Source organism: Myxine glutinosa, chromosome 13 (genome assembly GCF_964187855.1).
Source record: "Myxine glutinosa chromosome 13, kmMyxGlut1.1, whole genome shotgun sequence".
Taxonomy (NCBI): domain Eukaryota; kingdom Metazoa; phylum Chordata; class Myxini; order Myxiniformes; family Myxinidae; genus Myxine; species Myxine glutinosa.
In genome coordinates, this window is record NC_136273.1 from 75,055,420 (window position 1) to 75,075,055 (window position 19,636).

Genomic DNA, 19,636 nt, shown 5'->3' on the forward strand with positions numbered 1-19,636 from the left:
TGTGTTTGGGGTTATTGTCCTGCTGCAAGACCTATGACCTTCGTCAGAGACCCAGCTTTCTGACACTGGGTTGAACATTGCACTCCAAAAAGTCTTGGTAATCTCCTGATTTCATGATGCCATACACACATTCAAGGCACCCAGTGCCAGAGGCAGCACAGCAACCCCAAAACATCACTGAACGTCCTCCATGTTTGATTGTAGGGAAGGTGTTCTCTTCTTTGAAGGCTTCATTTTGTTTTCTGTAAACATAGAGATGATGTGCTTTACCAAAAAGCTCTAATTTGGTATCATCTGTCCACAGGACATTCTCCCAGAAGGATTTTGGCTTGTTCAGGTGTGTTTTTGAAAATTCCAGTCAGGCTTTCTTACGTCTCTCTCAGCAGTGGGGTCCTCCTGGGTCTCCTACCATAGAACCCCCTTTAACTGAGTTGGCAACAGATGGTGTGAGTTGAAACTGTCGTACCTTGTGTCTGAAGATCATCTTGAATCTGTTTGGTAGTTGATCGATGTGCTTTCTCCACCATTCAAACAATCCTTCACTACAATCTTCGATCAAGTTTTCTCTTGCGGCCACGTTCAGGGAGGTTGGCTCCAGTGCCATGGGCCTTAAACCTCCTGATAATATTGCATATGGTGGACACAGGAACATCAAGGTCTCTGGAGATGGACTTGGAGCCTTGAGATTGTCCATGCTTGGCTACAATCTTGTGTCTAACCTCCTCAGACAATTCTCTGCTTTTCTTTCTTTTGTTCATGCTCATTGCAGTACACACAGTGACACAAAACAGCAGAATGACTCCTTTTCTCTATTCAAACTGGTTGAATGAATGATTTTTATATTGCAGGCACCTGCAACTCACCATAGCTGAGTTCAATTCCAAAGTAAAGGAGAATCACCTGCTTGAATTCTAATTATTTCGAACAAATATTGTCCGGGCCATTTTAGGATTTATGTGTGGAATAAGCTAAAATTTAGTAACTTTTTCAGCTTTTTTTGTTTTGTTCCACTGCAAACCAAAGAAATACATATGTGGATACCAAAATATTTTTTAATTTCAACAATTTTCTGGAAGAAATGGCGCATTATTTGATATATGTGCAAGGGTGCCAATATTTTTTGCCAAAACTATATAATCCTGGTGTTTAACAGGCAAGGTGATTCATCAACAAAAATGCCGTCCCTCGGATGGACGTCAAACAGGGTGTCCCGTCTGCCAGCATTCGTTTGTGGGCGTTAAAACCGCCATGATGTTGTTCATGAAGAGCAGGCAAGCTATTGCTGGCATCCTGAACAAATTCCAAATTCCTGCCCAAACCAGCAGAGGGCAAATACATCAGCTGCACAGCAGCAGCCTCAGACAATGGTGCTCCCTCACAGCCTTGTGCTGCAAACACAAGAATAAGAATCACTGCTCATCTTTCAATCCATCATCACTTCTGATATTAAATCCTTCCTCTTCTCGACTGACTTGATTTCTGATCATCAATTTGGGTTCAGACCAGGCCACTCTTCTCTGGACATGCTGCTTCTGCTGTCTCAACAATGGATGGAGGTCCTCAATGCCAAAGAGGAAATCAGAGCCGTCTCCCTTGACATATCACATGCCTTCGATACGGTCTGGCACCCAGCAATGCTCACCAAACTCTCCTCCTATGGTATCCATGATAACCTCCACACATGGCTTGCCGACTTCCTTCCTCTCTGGTCGCAGTCAACGTGTGGCCTTGAATGGAATTCTCTCATCTCCCCTTCCTGTCCAGGCTGGAGTTCCCCAAGGCAGTGTTCTGGGCCCTGTGATATTTCTGGTCTTCATCAATGATCTCTCTGACTCTCTGGAAAATCCTCTCTATCTCTTTGCTGACGACTCCTTGTAGTGTCCATTTGTTTTATACTGTGTACCCCGCCCCAGCCCTCTCCCTTCCACAGATCTCCCGATGCCCCTGTTCTCTACTGTTGTTGCGCTTCCCTTTCTCTCCCCCTTTTGTCTCCTGCTCCTTTTACATGTTGTATGTGTTAGCTCTTACACGAGCCTGGACTAAGTATACCAAAAAAAAAATACAACCTGCAATAATTTGTTCCATATAGGAAAGTGATAAACCAACATCAAGCGAATGTAAGAACAAGCTTCTGAGCTTCAAGGTACAAACTGAATCCGAGTGCCGGATGGTTTGTATGTCAGATATCATCACTACCATAGTGTGTCCTCATCTGATAACATCTTACTCACAAAATTGGAACATCCTGACTGAGCAAACTTGACCGATGGTTCTATGATGTGCAGAACGTGAACAGCAGGGATGCTCTGGGAGAGCTTTAAGCAGAAGTTTGACGTATGCCTATAGGTTTTTATTTTGGTCAATGGTCACATTCCTGAGGGACGTTGGTTGGCCTTTTCAGGAAAGATTTAAAGGACATTTAAATAATTGGTAGAAACATCACCCAGGGAACTGTCTTGGGTTTGGTCAAAATCCAGATGGAACCTTGAAGTCCTAAACGTTATGCTAGCACCAAGACTAGAGAGTAGTGGCCAATCCGTGGATGTGTAGATGTCTCTTGGGCATTGTTGTCATGGCACCCCCATACGTACGTACCCCTCCAGATGTCTTTGATACCTTATCGAAGCATTGGAATAATGTTATTAGCAGAATGCTTTTAGAGAAAAAAAACCTTCCCTTTGATTGGTAGTGGTTGCCACAGGCAGGGTATTTAATGCGTGGTAGGCGACACCTGCTAATTAAAACCCGCACAGCAGTGGCCGTTAAGGGACGTGGATTTGTGCCTTTGGCAGCAATTCAAAGGGGTGAATATTTAATTAAACACACACACACACACACACACACCTTTACCAGTCTACAAAAATGCAAAATAATTACAATAACTTTTGGAAATTGAATATCAAGTGAAACCAAATAAAGCAGGGAATTGTGAGTCATAGGTCCACCTGCAAATTCTACATTTGGGAGGCCTATGTCGAGAAAATAAGGACTATGCCGACACGGTTCACCATCTACTTCAGTCATCTCAGAGGTACAGTAAACCGACACTGGGCACGAGGATCCGACTAGATGTGAGTGTTGTGGACGGCGTCCGTGGTCCTTTTATAGACGAGTCAGCCTTTCGGAATGATCCGAGCCGACGTCCATCACATTGGTGATCAGGAGTGTGTATCTTGAACCCCGTGATACAATCAAATTGGTGTCAGGATTAGGACCCAGTGGCCATCACACAGCTGTGAGAAGTGTGGAGTTGGAACCCCCTTAACATCCAGTACATTGATGTCAGCTTGGAAGTGGTAAAGCAAAGTAAATTAAGGAGTATCGTAGGTGGAAATTTATAGCAGGTAGCACTGTCATCAAAACGAGCAGGTCGGTTCGATGCTTCTGCGACCGAAATGGACATTATTGAGGAAAGGTCAGTAGAGGGTGCAGTAGAATCGTCCCCACTGCCTGAATGCCTCTTGCCCTCCACCCAATAAGCCCGGCGCCCCTAATGGAACAAATGCCCCAGGAAAGCAGGTCTACATCACCCTGGCAGCAGGAAATAAGTGACCAGCCTGACGTGATTCAGCAGTTAAATGCCAGCATGACCATGTTTGAGAGAATTAGGGTTGGCATGGAAGTGAAAATGGACACAAGGCAAGCTGACATGATGGACAGACTGGGGTAGGACAGGCCAAGGCGAAAGCTGGGCAGACTGCTCTTGACAGGAAACTGGACGCGGAATGAGGAAAGCTGAAAAAAGTGAAAGACCGTGACGAGTGTGCTGTGGGAGATGGCGACCGGTCAGGCTAAATTAGAAGGGGAAATAAGTGGGTTGAAAGCGGGTGTAAAGGGTCAAAGGTGTCTAAAGGTTTATAAGGTAAAAAGGGATGTAAGGGGGTGAAAAGCATCAAAGTGGTATAAGGAGTGTAAAGGGTCTAGGCGGTCTAAGGGGTGGAAAGGGTTTAAGGGGTGGAAAGGGTCTAAAGTGTGGAAAGGGTCCAAAGTGTGTAAAGGAGTGAAGGTGTGGTAAATAATTACCTCAGGCTCGTAAATAAATTAACTCGGGAGTGCAACACGACAATAACGGGCCAAATGATGTCATCATTGTCACAGTATAAAACCCATTTTCAAGTATATCGTGGTTAGAAATCTGACGGTAGAAAGTTTTGTTGTGATTAACCTTGGGAGCCCAAAGCAGTATGATCCCAAACAAAGAGCAAAACAACAACTCACCTTGTTGTGAGCATGAGGTAATCATTGGAGGTTCACCCCTTGTCAAGTGGCGATTTGTAGTTGGTGTCACTGGGCTTTTAATGAAGATTTGTATATGTGGATCGACCCTCGGAGATCACGGCGACAGGTTTATGTATCTATTTATTTTTTGTATATAACATCGAGAGCTAACATTAATCACAAAAAAAAAAACGGTCACACAAAACATACAATAAAGTGAGTGGGAGACAAGATGGGGGAGAGAGAGAGGGAAGCACACAAGTACAACAGCAGAGAACGGGGACATCGGAAGATCTGTGGGAGGGAGAGGGCTTGGGAAGCGGGGGAGAGGGGGGGAAAGAGGTATAAAACACATGGACACTGCAAGAACTTCCATGGAACAATTGCTAGGACTTCCAGGTGATGGCTCGATTGTGAGAGAATAATTGTTTTAATACCCCTATTTAGGTGTAGGGTGGTAAAAGATGTTATCCTATAACATTTCATGCTGCTTAACCTTGGGAGCTCAGAGGAGTAGGTTCACAAACAAACGGACATTTCGCTTTTATATGTATGTATATATATATATATATATATATATATATATATATATATATATATATATATATATATATATATATATATATATATATATATATATATATATATATACATACATATATATATACATATATATATATATACAATCGTGGCCAAAAATATTGGCACATTTACACTTTTTTCAAATAATGCACCATTTCTCCCAGAAAATTATTGAAATAAAAAAATATTTTGGTATCCACATATGTATTTCTTTGGTTTGCAGTGGAACAAAACAAAGAAAAGCTGAAAAAAATACGAAATCTTAGCTTATTCCACACAGAAATCCTAAAATGGCCCAGACAATATTATTGGCACCTTTTAGATGTTTAGAAATAAGTTGATTTCAAGCAGGTGATTCTACTTTACTTCGGAATTGAACTCACCTGTGGTGAGATGCAGGTGCCTGCAGGATACAAAAAAAAAAAAATCACTCATGCAACCAGTTTGACTGGAGAAAAGGAGTCATTCTGCTGTTTTGTGTCACTGTGTGTGATGAGCTCCAATCTCCAATGAGCATGGAGAAAAGAAAGAAAACTAGAGAATTGTCTGAGGTTAGACACAAGATTGAAGCCAAGCATGGACAATCTCAAGGCTACAAGTCCATCTCCAGAGACCTTGATGTTCCTGTGGACCATAAGCGATGTGATCAAGAAGTTTAAGGCTCATGGCACCATGGCACTCCCGGCCACGTCCAGGGAGCCAACCTCCCTGGATGTGGCCGCAAGAGACAACTTCATCGAAGATTGCAGCGAAGGATTGTTCGATTGGTGGAGAAAGCACCTTGATCAACTGCCAAACAGATTCAAGCTGACCTTCAGACACAAGGTACGACAGTTTCAACTCGCACCATCCATCGCCAACTTGATGCAAGGGGGTTCTATGGTAGGAGACCCAGGAGGACCCCACTGTTGAGAAAGCCTGATTGGAATTTGCCAACATCCTTCTGGGAGAATGTCCTTTGGACAGAGGAGATCAAATTAGAGCTTTTTGGTAAAGCACATCATCTCTATGTTTACAGAAAATAAAATGAAGCCTTCAAAGATATTAACACCTTCCCCACAGTTAAACATGGAGGTTCAGTGATGTTTTGGGGTTGCTGTGCTGCCTCTCACACTGGGTGCCTTGAATGTGTGTATGGCATCATGAAATCAGGAGATTAGCATTTTGGAGCACAATATTCAACCCAGTGTCAGAAAGTTGGGTCTCCATCAAAGGTCATGGGTCTTGCAGCAGGACAATGACCCCAAACACACTTCAAAAAGCACCCAGGAATGGTTCACGACAAAATGCTGGACTGTTCTGAAGTGGCCAGCAATGAGTTCAGATCTAAATCCAATTGAATATCTGTGGGGAGATCTGAAAACAGCAGTTGGGAGAAGGAAGCATTCAAATCTGGGAGAACTGGAGCAGTTTGCACAAGAAGAGTGAGCCAAACTGCCAGTAGAGAGGTGTAGGAGTCATTCACAGCTATAGGAAGCTCATTCACAGCTATAGGAAGCGCTCGACTGCAGTTATTTTGTCCAAAGGCAAAATATGAAGTCGAGGGTGTCAATAATTTTGTCAATGCCATTTCTTTTTATTTCCTCATTTAAAAGGATATATTAAGTTCTGAATCAAAAACAAAGGTTCTGTAATATTAACAGTGAAATAAAGAATTGTGGAAATGCAATGCATTTGTCAATTTCAACTTATCTTTCGAAAAAATAGTGAGTTCTTTGAAAAAAAAATGCGAGGGTGCCAATACTTTTGGCCACGACTGTGTGTGTATGTATATATATATATATATATATATATATTGAATTCGTAATTGTATTCACCCAACCGTACGGAACTACTCCACATCCGGATTTAAACATTTGTTTACGTCACGAATGATGGTAAAAGTTTATTTTTTTTATATTAATGCTATTTAATTTGTGATTGGAGTTATGCTGTTTGGAATTAAAAGAGATATTGAGTTCATGTGAATTACGAAATGCCGTGAGGGATTATACTTTCGAAGCGATACATTCGCGGATCGCCACATGCAGATTCGCCAATGACTGGGTCGAGAACCATTCAAACGGGTACGTTTTTCGTGGAAGTGCTTCACGAACCTGCTGTCCATGCTTGATGTTCGACTACAGGTGGCACAGGAATGTGGAATGTATTAGTTTCATGCTTTGGCATTCACCATTTCTGCATCGTCTGCTTTTTGATGTTGAAGCATTGACGCGGTCCATTGAAGATGACCCAAAACCGGGGCAGCCAAGACCAACCCACACATTGCTCACCAAGTCGAAGGGTTCCTCATGGAGCTGGATCGACCCCAGCAATGTCGGTGCAACCCCCACCGAACCTTAGAATTTCTCGAGCAAGTGCCCAAGGTTACAGCAAGGTCAAAACAAACTAGACTGTACAAAACAAAAAACAAAACAAACAAACTAGACTGTTCCACTCGCACGTCTCAAGCGATTAGGAAAACAAAACAAAAGTTATTTGTTTATTACCGATGTATCTTCTTGTTAAAGCCAAATTAATTTTCCATTTCAGACACCCAACCCATGTATGGCATCTATATACACTGAAGCCCGATCCACCAATAATGGTACATATTTCTCATGTGCCACCAGGAAAGGGCTGGGGGTGAGCCAACATGCTGAACAGAAAAAGGAAGCATACGAGAGAGAAAGGTGATGGGAACATGCAAGATGAAATAGTAGTCAGGCAAGTAGAACAGAGGTGGACTCAAAAATCCACCAAATTCGAGTATGCAATCAACAGACGACCCCATACATTACATATACTCCAGTAGGAAAAAGACATGTTGCAATAGTCACGCTCAACCCCTGGATGTACTTGCAGCAGTTTCATCCTCACTGGATGGTCACACCACTCCTTGGCACCATGGACACCTTTGGCTGGTTCTTTTCAATTCATGGTTAGGATACAACATCTACTGATCCATCATTGTTCAGGTGTCGGGATGTGCAACTCGAGTGACGAACAAGTAATGGAGGCCCCGCCAATGGTGGGCCAACTTCCAAACTGCCTCCGTTCAAATGTCACTCTTGGGACAGGTGGGCTGGCTGGAAATGTTTGAGGTTGGACACACCTTGCTCCTAGCTCCGAAGACATTCCGTGCACGGTGGCAACAGGCAGCTGTGGAGATTGGTGGGAGACGTGACCCTCCATGGGTAGGTTGTTGAGCTCAATGGCAGGAAGAGGACAAACAGGGATGGAGGCAGAAGAGCCAAGAGATGGGACCACCTTGCCGATGCTCCCGAGGGGTAACTGTCGCCCTCGTTCCCCAGGGTCTCGGCTCGACTCAGGGATTTGGGGAGGTTCCGCACCTCGCCCGGAGGAATAAATATCCTGCAAGACCACAACACGTGTAGCACGGTCCCGCCATTCGTGGAGAAGTGCATTTGCACAGATGAATACAAACAGGCCAGCCCCCATGGCAAGTGGACCCACTGCTGCGGCTCGTTCTGATCGCAACAAATGCCGCAGTGGCTGAACCGACCAATGGATATCTGCTTTGAGATGGGAATAGTTCCCAGAAAAGTTAGCTAGTGTTGTAATCTCCTCCATGGAAGGCCAGTATCCCAACACAGTCATACCAATCCCCAAGAGCAGCACTAGGATGCCCAATAAGGCGCACAGCCCAGGTAACGATGCAAGCCGCAACCTCGGCCGCACCAACAACGCCTCAAGCGGGTCGCCCTGCCGCTTTCCCACACGGTTCCTCGTGGTTCCGCTCGCTCGCATCGCTCGGCGAGCATCTGGTTTACGGTTTGCGTTAAATCCGCGCAACAGGCCACCCATGGCGATCATTGCTGGCATTGCTAAAGTTAACACCGTTTCACCATCAAACGACTTTGGAAGAAGCACGACTGGTGATGGCGTTTCAAAAAAACTAAAATAAACTCTACCACCTTCACCCCTCCCAACCCAAGGAAAATGGGAGGGGTCAAAATCGTCACAATGGCATTTGTACTCATTCTTAAAGCAGAATCAAAATGGAATCATTCAAACATTCCAACAATTGTGGTTTTATTTCAACAAAAAAGTGATCTAATGGAAATAGTACGAAAAGGTCATAATTACGAAGCATCAATGAAGACGAATTATATACACATAATGACACCTTCCATTCACAAAGCAAAATATCATCATTAGCTCCAAACAAACAATCACTTCGTCCAAGACTTCGACAACACACAAAGAAATATAACACTAGTCTTCTTAAGCATGACACTTCACAGCTCCCAAAACAAAAACTGGCTGCACTAAACATGAAGTAAAAGGTGAAAATGGCATCAGAGTAACTAGTCTGCTGCAAAAACAAATCCAACTTTACGGCTCTGCCGGACGTTATACATCATTCTAAAGGAGAGGCGGGTGGCGAACCAGAATAAGAATGGGCAGACAGAGGGGAGCCAGAACGAGACCGAGAGCGAGTCGGATGCCGAGAGCCCGAGCGAGAGTGAGATCCCCGGGTGACTTCCTCTTCTCCATTCTCTTGAGTTGAAAGATCTTGTCTGGGTGAATGCGACCCAATAGATGGGGACCTAGACCTAACCACGGGCACATCTTCATCGTCACTCCTTCCTGGGGAGCCTCTGCGTTCCTCATTGACGCTCTTTGATCTGGATCTCTCCTTGCTTGGACTCTTGGAGCCAGACCCTTCCCTTGTCTCGTCTTGGTTCCTACTGCCACCCTGAGATTCAGAACTAGACCTGCCACGTTCGGCACTGTCAAAGCGGTCTCGTTTTTCATCCCGATTCTTAGCCTTGTCTTTGGAAGAAGATCGTGTTCTGTCCTTGCCTCGATCTTTGCTATGTCGAGGAGAGCGAGAGCGGTCCCCACCTCTGCCACCAGATCTGTTGGGGTGATAGAAAAAGTTGGTATTTTAAGAGGAGCAAGGGAATCAAAATTCTTCCACCAACGGGTGAACAAACCATTAAAACAAACAAACAAATAGTTTTCACTGACATTGATGTCTTGATCTCACTCAACAAAGGCAGCTCCATCAAACACTTGTAAAGCCATCCACACACTGGGGCAATTAGTCTGGGTGAACTTCAAGCTATGGTTCAAGAATAATTTGTCAACTCACAAAAAGTGGTTGGTAAGGTCTGTATTGAAAAATAAAAACAACAAGTCAGGAGACGACGATGGTTCACGAGCGAGCGGTATTCAATGATAAAAGACAGACTCTAACCGAAACAGGCCCGGACTGGGGGGTCGGGGGCCCACGTGGCAGGTGTCGGCCCCCGACATGCGGTGTACATGCCTATTTGCAAAGGGCCCCAATGCGCTGCGTGCGCAGGCCTTCAAGACACAATACCGAAAATTTGGTTTGATTCCGACAACTTTGAAAATTTGACCTTTGTGACCTTGAAATGTTAAAACGAAGGTTACTGACCTTGAAATGATAGAAAATAATGTATAATCAGTTATGAAGTTAGTTAGCTATACAATACTGAAAATTCGGTTTGATTCCGACAACTTTGAAAATTTGACCTTTGTGACCTTCAAAGATCAAAGATTCTGAAATTTGTTGGAAAACTTGTATTTCATGATGTGTGTGATAATACAAGATCATGTATGACATTTCACCCTATCAGGAAGCGAACAATGTAATAAAACCATCAAAAATCGACTTTTCTAAATTTCGTGACCTTGACGCGAAAATGAACAAGCATTACGCCGAGGTCCCCCGTCGGTGAAGTGATGCGAGTTGACAAAGTGTAAGACGCAAGGCGGCCATCTTGGATTTTGACGTGGCGACCCAATTTGCAATAGGATTCTCCCTTATGCGTAGATACACCCACACACCAGATTAGAAGTTAGTAGTTCATTTAGTTTTCAAGATATTTCGCTCACAAGGTTCAGACATATATATGGTGGCGGCCATCTTGGATTTTAAAGTGGCGACCCAATTTCCAATAGCGTTCTTCCTTATTCGTAGATACACCCACACACCAGATTAGAAGTTGGTACTTCGCTTATTTTTCAAGATATTCCGCTCACAAGGTTCAGACATAGATGGCGGCGGCCATCTTGGATTTTGAGGTGGGTTGCACCCACACACCAAATGCGAATGCGGTCCTTCACTTACGCACGCACGCACGGGAAAACCATAGTCCCCCTTTCGCTCGGCGGTGCGACGGACAAAAATCGAGCTCCGTGGGGCTAGACACATGACATTGGCCAAACCAAATACCGAAACCCCTGTCAGATTCCACCAAACCCCTCGGAGAAGATGGAGCTTGAAATCGATTACCCCCTAAAAAGACATCTTTTTCGGGCGTCGCTCTGCCCACAATGGGCACAATACGCCCACTCTCGGCAGGACACAACTAGATCATGATATCAACCTCCCACCCAAGTTTCATCAAGATCGGATGATATCATCGGGTAGTTATACTGCGGACAGACAGAGACACACACCCATGACGAATATAGTGGTCACTCTGTTTGATAACTCGCGAACCAATATCACCAAGTACCATCTGCCCCTGCCTCAGCAACGAGTGTGCTGATTGGCATGCCCCATATTTAAAAAAACACGACTTGACCAACTTATATGAATCCATTGCAGGAGGAAGGCCTCCCTCAGCATGGTCCTTTCTTTTTATATTTCTCTGCATTTCAGGGCCAAGGTGAATTTTTCAATTTCGTCTCTTCATCTAATCTTTGGTCTTATTCTTATTCTTCTGCCAGGTCCTTGCCTATCTTGCAATGGGGCTTATAATTCTTGTCAGCCATTGTACTTGCTATGCATCAAACAGCTCCATTCAACTGACGATTATTTTAAAATACAGCCATTAAATTTTCAACACTATCAGATAAGAACACAAGGCCGGTAAAGCCTCATTGTGTGTACTCTGGAAGAGGGATAGAATACAAAAGCAAATAAATAAAGAAACAAGAAATATGTCGTGCATAGCATGACACTTGTGAAATCCCTAAAATAAGGCGTTGGCCGAGGATGATCTCAAAAATACCTGGTGGTTCAATTTTGTGACCAGATATGCAAATCCTCTTAAAATTTCAAGTTAATCAGATGAAAATTGAGGATTTTAGAAATTTGGCCTATGTTGACCTCAAAAATACTTGATGGTTGAATTCAGTGTCCAGATATGCAAAACCTCTTCAAATTTAAAGTTAATTGAATGAAAATTGAGGATTTTAGAAATTTTGCCTATGTTGACCTTATGGCCTATTGACCTTTTGGCCAACGTTGACCTAAAATATAATTGGTGGTTGAATTCACTGACCATATACGCAAATCCTCTTCAAATTTCAAGTTAATTAGATGAAAATTGAGGATTTTAGAAATTTGACAAAGTTGATGACCTTTAGCCTATGTTGACCAATTAACCTTTTGACCCCAAAAACAATAGGCTTCTTGCATATGATCAACTCCACCATTGGGTGAAGTTTCATGAAGATCGGTTGAAAATTGTGACCTGTCGGCAACTGACATACAGAAAGCCAAACAGACAGATTAACGCACAAGACCAACCAATAAACTTGAAAAACCTTCGATTTTCGCAAGTAACAAGCAGACGCCAACTAACAGATACATTGGTCACCATATTCACCTCTACATTTTCCGATCAATAGCCATCCTGCCTTTCTCCTATAATGCTTGTGATTACTCCATTACAAAAGTTGTAAAATAAAGGTGTAAAAATACTGTAAAAAACATGGCTGGAAAAATTCCACAGGTAGTTTTTTTTTTTTTGTATACTCAATCGAGGCTCGTGAAAGAGCTAACATTTATTTCACAAACAAATCAACCAGACAAACAAAATATATAAAAAGAGGGAGCGGAAGACAAGATGGGGAGAGAAGGGGAAGCACACAAACATAACATTAGAGAGCAGGGAGATGTGTGGGAGGGAGAGGGCTTGGGGGGAGGAGGCGTGGGAAGGGGGGGGGGGGCGGGAAAATATAAAACACAAGGGCACCAAGGACTTCCAGGACAGAAGTCGGTATTTCAAAAAAGTGGATTTTGGGTGAAATTAGCGGGGGTAGAAAAGATCAAGGTTTTGGATGGGGGAAGATAAGAGATGGTGATGAACAGCTGTTTTAAAGACCTGGAGGGTGGAGTGGGATTGGAGAGTGAGGGAGTTTGTTCCAGAGGCGGGAGAAAAGAGGAATGAAGGAGTGAAGGTCAGCAGAGAGTCTTGATTTTGGCAGTTTAACCATAAGAGGGTTGCACACAGATCTTGTGCGACCTGTTGGAATATTCGGGGGATAGAGCCCAGAGAGAGCTGGGGGGGGGGGGGGCAAGGCCAGAGAGGAGTCGGTAGAAGACGGAAAGACCACCAATCTGCCTGCGGTGAGTGAGTGAAAGGCCCTTGGAGTTAGCTTCATCGCGGGAGATTCCAATGATTCTGAACTCTTTGGTTTCAACAGCGTGAAGACGAGCTAGGTGTGAGGCAGGAGCACCAGCCCAGAGGGGAGAGCAGTATTCCATTGAGCTGCGGATGAAAGCCTTGTATGTGGTGAGGAGCTCAGGTGTGCCAAGGAAGGACTTCGCCCGACGGAGGATGCCCAGTCGGCGACTGGCTTTGGAGGCCAGCTTGGAAATGTGGTTTTCCCAGGAAAGATCATGGCAGATAGTGAGACCCAAAAGCTTGAGTGACAGAACTTCTTGGAGAGGATTAGTCAGAAAGTGGATGGGAGGGTTGTCCAGTCGGTCTTTTCGGAGAGACATCGTTAGAGTGTGAGATTTGTCAGGATTGAAGGACATGTTCCACTTGTTTGTCCAGTCTGTGATTTTGTCCAGGTCTGCAGAGAGTGAGGAGGCTGCAGACTGCCGATCTGAGGGATGAGGAATGGAGCGACAGAGAGTAGAGTCATCAGCAAAGAGATAGAGAGGATTTTCAAGAGAGTCAGAGAGATCATTGATGAAGACCAGAAAAAGCACAGGGCCCAGAACACTGCCTTGGGGAACTCCAGCCTGAACAGGAAGAGGAGATGAGAGAAACCCATTCAGAGCCACACGTTGACTACGACTAGAGAGGAAGTCCGCCAGCCATGCGTGGAGATTTCCATGGATACCAAAGGAGGAGAGTTTGGTGAGCAGAGCGGGGTGCCAGACCGTATCGAAAGCATGTGATATGTCAAGGGAGACAGCTCTAATTTCCTGTTTGGCATTGAGGACATCCATCCATTGTTGAGAAAGCAGAAGCAGAATGTCCAGAGTAGAGTGACCAGGTCTGAAACCAAATTGATGATCAGAGATCAAGCCATTGGAGAAGAGGAAAGATTTCATATCTGAAGCAATGATGGATTCCATGACTTTGCTGATAATTGGGAGAAGGCTGATTGGTCTGTGGTTGCTAGGATCTGTTTTTGTACCTTTTTTGTGCAAAGCGGTGATGTTGGCTGATTTCCAAGCAGATGGCAGATGACCTTGAGCAAAAGAGAGGGTGAAGAGAACAGAGAGAGGGAGTGAAAGAGCGGAAGAACAGGATTTTACGACCCGTGGGCTGATGCCGTCAGGTCCAGTTGCAGAATCAGAGTCGAGGGTTGACAGAAACTTTTCCACCTTGTCAGGAGGAAAGGACACAGAGTCCAGGAGCAGCTGGGTACGACTGGGTACGGTGGGTACAGAGAGGGATAGGTTTGGGACACAAGATTTAGAGGCAAACACAGAGTTGAGGCATTCAGCTTTTTCACGTGCGGAGTCAGCCGTGTAGCCGTTTGAGTTGAGGGAGGGGATGGAGGGGGAACAAACACCAGAAACAGATTTGACCAGACGCCACCAGGATTTGGAAGAGGGAGACAGATAAGAGAGTTTGGTCTTGAGAACGGAGAGATATTGTTTCCTGGCTCTCCTGAGGGTGGACACACACTTGTTTCGGGCTTTGTGAAAGGAAATGAGATTTCCTTCCGTTGGATTTGCTTTCCAGGAAACGAAAGCAAGTTGTTTCTGGGAAACAGCCTCACCACAAGATTCCGTGTCCCATGGACGAAAACATGGGTAGTTATGAAACCAAAATAAGCACAAATAGATTTGAAACTGTTTTTGGCCTTTCCAATGATACGATTTTGTAATGCCAATGTGCTGAGTTTTACAGGGTAACACCAATTGGTTTTGTAGAAAGAAGCACCGGAAAACATTTATGAAAGTTTAAATTATTCTGGTTTGGGGGGAAAAAAAGTGGTGAAATCATTTATAGTACTTATGGGAAGGAATAATGAAGCAGATTCAAAATTCCACCGTTTCTGCTGATGAAATAAATACAGTAGAATTACATGGAGGCCAGCTTGGAAATGTGGTTTTCCCAGGAAAGACCCCAATAGAATTACATGGTTGCATCCTGTCAGCAGCATACCTTTCAGTCATGCATGCAACCTACATAAATGACTGGGAACGAGCATAGCTTTGCAAGCGAGAGGGTGATGGTGAATGCCGGCAATTCTGTGATGGAGAGCGACGTTTGCCATGGTACATAGACCTGGGAGATTACGGGATTGACACACCAAACAAGCAAAAAAAAAATTTAAAAAAAATTAATCATAAAACCAAGGACTACTCTATAGATGCCACCAGTTCATAAAGCACCTTCATTAATATAACGAACTACTTTGACAGGGAAAGTTTATTTTGGTTTTAACTTGTAATTGAAAGGAGCAAAATCACTCCTACCCTTCAAACCACCAACAAAAATCTTCAAAAGAGAAATCTTTTCAAACGAACAAAATTCTGTAAATGAATAGACAGAGAAACAGACACAGAGAAATAGAGAGACATATATACAGACACAAACACAAAGAGACAAAGACAGACAGAACCAGATGAGAGACAAACTAGATGGTTTTCATAGAATACTTACCCAGCGCAGTCAACTTGGTGTGAGCCAAGTCTTCTGTTTTTGAAGGTTTATTTATTTTTCTTTGATCCAATATGGCTAGCCAGACCACATGAGCTATGACATCATAAATTTACATTTTCTAATATAATTGTTGCATAGATCACACAATAAATTTCAAACTGATCAGACGAAGCATTGTCCCTATTGAATTATTAATCAGACCAACAGTTGCAGAGAAAAATAATTCATACTGATCGGATCAAGCGTTGTACTTGTCGAATTACGATGTCAAATTACGAAGGCACCGATGGCATCATCATTAACATATCTTATTCCCCATGGGCAGTATTTCACAATGAGCCGTGTTTCAATTTTTTTCCATGGAGCGGCTTTAGAGATAGAGGGGCAAAGTTTTTCCAAGATGGCGCCCGGCCCACGTGACCTATGACGTAATTATTATGAATGAAAAATTATACAGGCAGAGGCGCTCCTATGGTGAAAATTTCTTGTTAATCACACAAACGGTTGCCAAGAAAACGAATTTTAAAAATGCTGACGCTCAAACGCCACACGTACGGACGCAAATGATCGCTTAACCCTGGTCATCGCTTCGCGAGTGCAGGGTAACAACAGGGAGCCAGAACCAGGGAGCCATAAACAAAGATAGGCAGAGACACAAACCCTTATGTTTAAGACTCGGTTACTGTGACTTTTGAAATGGCAGTTACTGCCCATCACTGCAAACAAATTATAATATGGTTGAACAATTTGGTTGCATATTGCACAAAAGGCATTTAAAACATATTTGAAGTTCACCTTGTGATACACAAATGAGAAACCCATTCCAGCCATTTAGCATTGACCAATACATTCACATATGCTATATTTCGCTGGAAGGTGAGAAAAATACCAAGAATAGGTCCAAAAAGATGCCAGTTCTTTCAAGAGTAACAATTATAAACCAACAGAGACATTGACCTTGAATATATTACAAATGAAACAAAATCGTTACAGCTTTTGCACCAATACGTGGTCGTATTATGATGAACAATTTGCCTTCCGAAAGCAAAAAGAAAAAATCTGAACTGGAGCCCTTTGTGGTTACTATGTGGTTTGTGGTTACAACGTCAACTTTGATAAACTTGAACAACCTCACTATATGTACTGCAGGCAAACCAAAGGAAATATAATGAAAAGGATGGAAAAGGAAAAAAGAATGAGAAGAATAAATAAATAATTTCACACGAACCAAATATGTCAATGGGAATTGAAGAAGAGGGAGGGGAAGTAAAAACAAATCCTAAAGTTAGCAAGCAAGCGAGAGTAAGTACCGTTGCAATCTTTGATGATTAGTCAAGTTTTCCATTAGGAGCTGCACATTTTATTTCATAAAAATAAAAATACGTTCGAGTTTCAACTTTGCCCGAGCAGGAGCTTCGGCAACAGTCTTATCTCCCAAAAAGCATGCATACCCAGAGTGACATTGTAAAAGGAAAATGTACACGTCCTTATAAACGTCATGAAGATCCCACAAACAGGCATTAAAATCTAGTACTAGAAATTCCCACATCTGGGATTCACATCCATGGTGAGAATCCTCCGGTTTTCGACTCAGCAGGTCAAGGATATCTGGGATGGCAATGGAACTGTTCAGTCAGGCCTCACCTCGTACGTAAGTCGTATGTTGAACTGACTTGGCCAAGTTCGCTTTCCTGGTCCCGACTGTTTTTTCAAACACATCTTGGAGAGATATCATTACCCATAGTTGTCCCCCGGCGCACCGCGGAGCGAAAGGGGGACGATGGTTTTCCCCTCCGTCCGTGTGTGCGTCCGTGCGTGCGTGTGTGTGCGCGTGCGTGCGTGCGTTGAACCTTGTGAGCGGAATATCTTGAAAAATAAATGAACTACTAACTTCTAATCCGGTGTGTGGGTGTATCTAGGCATAAGGAAGAACGCTATTGAAAATTGGGTCGCCACGTCAAAATCCAAGATGGCCGCCGCCATATATGTCTGAACCTTGTGAGCAAAATATCTTGAAAAATAAATGAACTACTAACTTCTAATCTGGTGTGTGGGTGTATCTACGCATAAGGAAGAACGCTATTGAAAATTGGGTCGCCACGTCAATATACAAGATGGCTGCCGCCATGTATGTCTGAACCTTGTGAGTGGAATATCTTGAAAAACACGTGAAGTAACAACTTCTAATCTGGTGTGTGGGTGTATCTAGGCAAAAGAATGATCGTTTTTAAGGCCATTTTCCCCGCTAGAGTGGGGGTTAGCCTTGCGGGCCCCATGACAATCATGGTTCCCTGTTTGAGGCAATGTTTTTATGGCCGGATGCCCTTCCTGACGCCAACCCTTAGTCGCCTCTTACGATGCGCAGGGATACGGTGTACCTATTCGAAACCGGGGTACACACCGGGATCATTCATCCAGCAGGCTGGTACTCAATTTGCCGACCTCAGAAGGATGACAGGCTGAGTCAACCCCCCTGGCGTTAATTCAGCGATCGACCGGGATTCGAACCCAGGATCCTAGGATCCCAAGCCGGCACCCTAACCGCCAAGCCAACACCAGGCATAAGGAAGAACGCTATTGAAAATTGGGTCGCCACGTCAAAATCCAAGATGGCTGCCACCATATATGTCTGAACCTTGTGAGTGGAATATCTTGTAAAATAAACCAACTACTCACTTCTAATCTGGTGTGCGACTGTATCTAAGCATAAGGAACCACGCTATTGAAAATTGGGTCGCCACGTCAAAATCCAAGATGGCCACCACCATATATGTCTGAACAGTGTGAGCAGAATATCTTGAAAAATAAACGAACTACCAACTTCTCATCTGGCGTGTGGGTGCGTCTCCAACCCACTCGCAAATATTATCGACTCTTCCATGTTTCCTGCGTCTTCCACTTTGTCAACTCATCACTTCACCGACGGGTGACCGAGGCGTAACGCTTGTTTTCTTTATCATCCCATATGATCATCTTCAAAAGTCATGAATATGACTAACTGCCTCCTGCTGTAAATTAATGTAAAATAAGAAAATAATAAATGTTTTAGGATTTAAAATAAAACCTTAAGGTACATATATTCTTTCTACAATGCAGCTGTCATGTACGTATGTATGTATGCCAAAATAGCACACCCTGGTGGCATGTATACTAGCCCAGAAGTGGATGGGAAACTGAAGCAAGAATTCAGTTTTTGTTAAATCTGGATTTATTAAATTCAATTTTCTGAATCGCATTCTGAATTTAGTATTACTAGGGCATGCCCGTACTATATATATATATATCTAAAATTATATCCCCCCCCTCTATTTACATGAAATGGTTTGGTCCAAAGCGAACGGCTTGCGAGTACGGTGACAATCCCCCCCCTCTATTTACATGAAATGGTTTGGTCCAAAGCGAACGGCTTGCGAGTACGGTGACAATCCCCCCCCTCTATTTACATGAAATGGTTTGGTCCAAAGCAAACGGCTTGCGGAGTTTGGTAAAGAAATCGCCATAGCGTGCACAAACGCGCAGGAAAGCGAAAGAATCGCAAATTAGTTTTAATTAGTTTTAAAACATAGTTTAACGCCAACATAGTTTGCCAACATGAAATAAATGAATACGCTCTCAAATGTGCCGTCCGAGGCAGAGTCTGTTCGGCACGTTCGGCACACGTGATAGCTCGCTGCTCTCTGATTGGTTGAATCGTTTTTTGGACATAGCTCGGTAACTACTTCTCCGATTAATATGAAACCTTGAAAAGGCACATCCTCGGGTCCCCAGCAATATACCTGGCAAGTTTAAAGTATATCGGACCCGTGGTTGTCGAGAAACAGCGGTCACAGACATACAGACATACAGAGATTACTGGAATTATAGATAGATAAAGCGGACGTCATGTGTCACATGTCCGATCAAAGCAGGTTAGCTTGGGCCCTGGCTATAACTGCCTGCAGTTATAAAGCTCACGTCTGGTTTAATATGAAAGTCATTAAATAATGCAACTA

General features: G+C 43.6%; 2 protein-coding genes across 2 annotated transcripts in view; one reads left to right on the top strand and one right to left on the bottom strand.

Annotated features, from left to right (window-relative positions):
• Window positions 1–19,636, top strand: part of LOC144888698 (uncharacterized) — a 240,192-nt gene that overhangs the window by 194,645 nt on the left and 25,911 nt on the right. The window lies entirely within an intron of this gene.
• SRSF6 (serine and arginine rich splicing factor 6) overlaps window positions 8,815–19,636 on the bottom strand; it is a 71,898-nt gene continuing 61,076 nt past the window's right edge. The window contains exon 5 of the mRNA XM_068134613.2: window positions 8,815–9,665. Coding sequence (XP_067990714.1) covers window positions 9,164–9,665 — 502 coding nt within the window. The 3' untranslated portion in view covers window positions 8,815–9,163. The remainder of the gene's footprint in view (window positions 9,666–19,636) is intronic.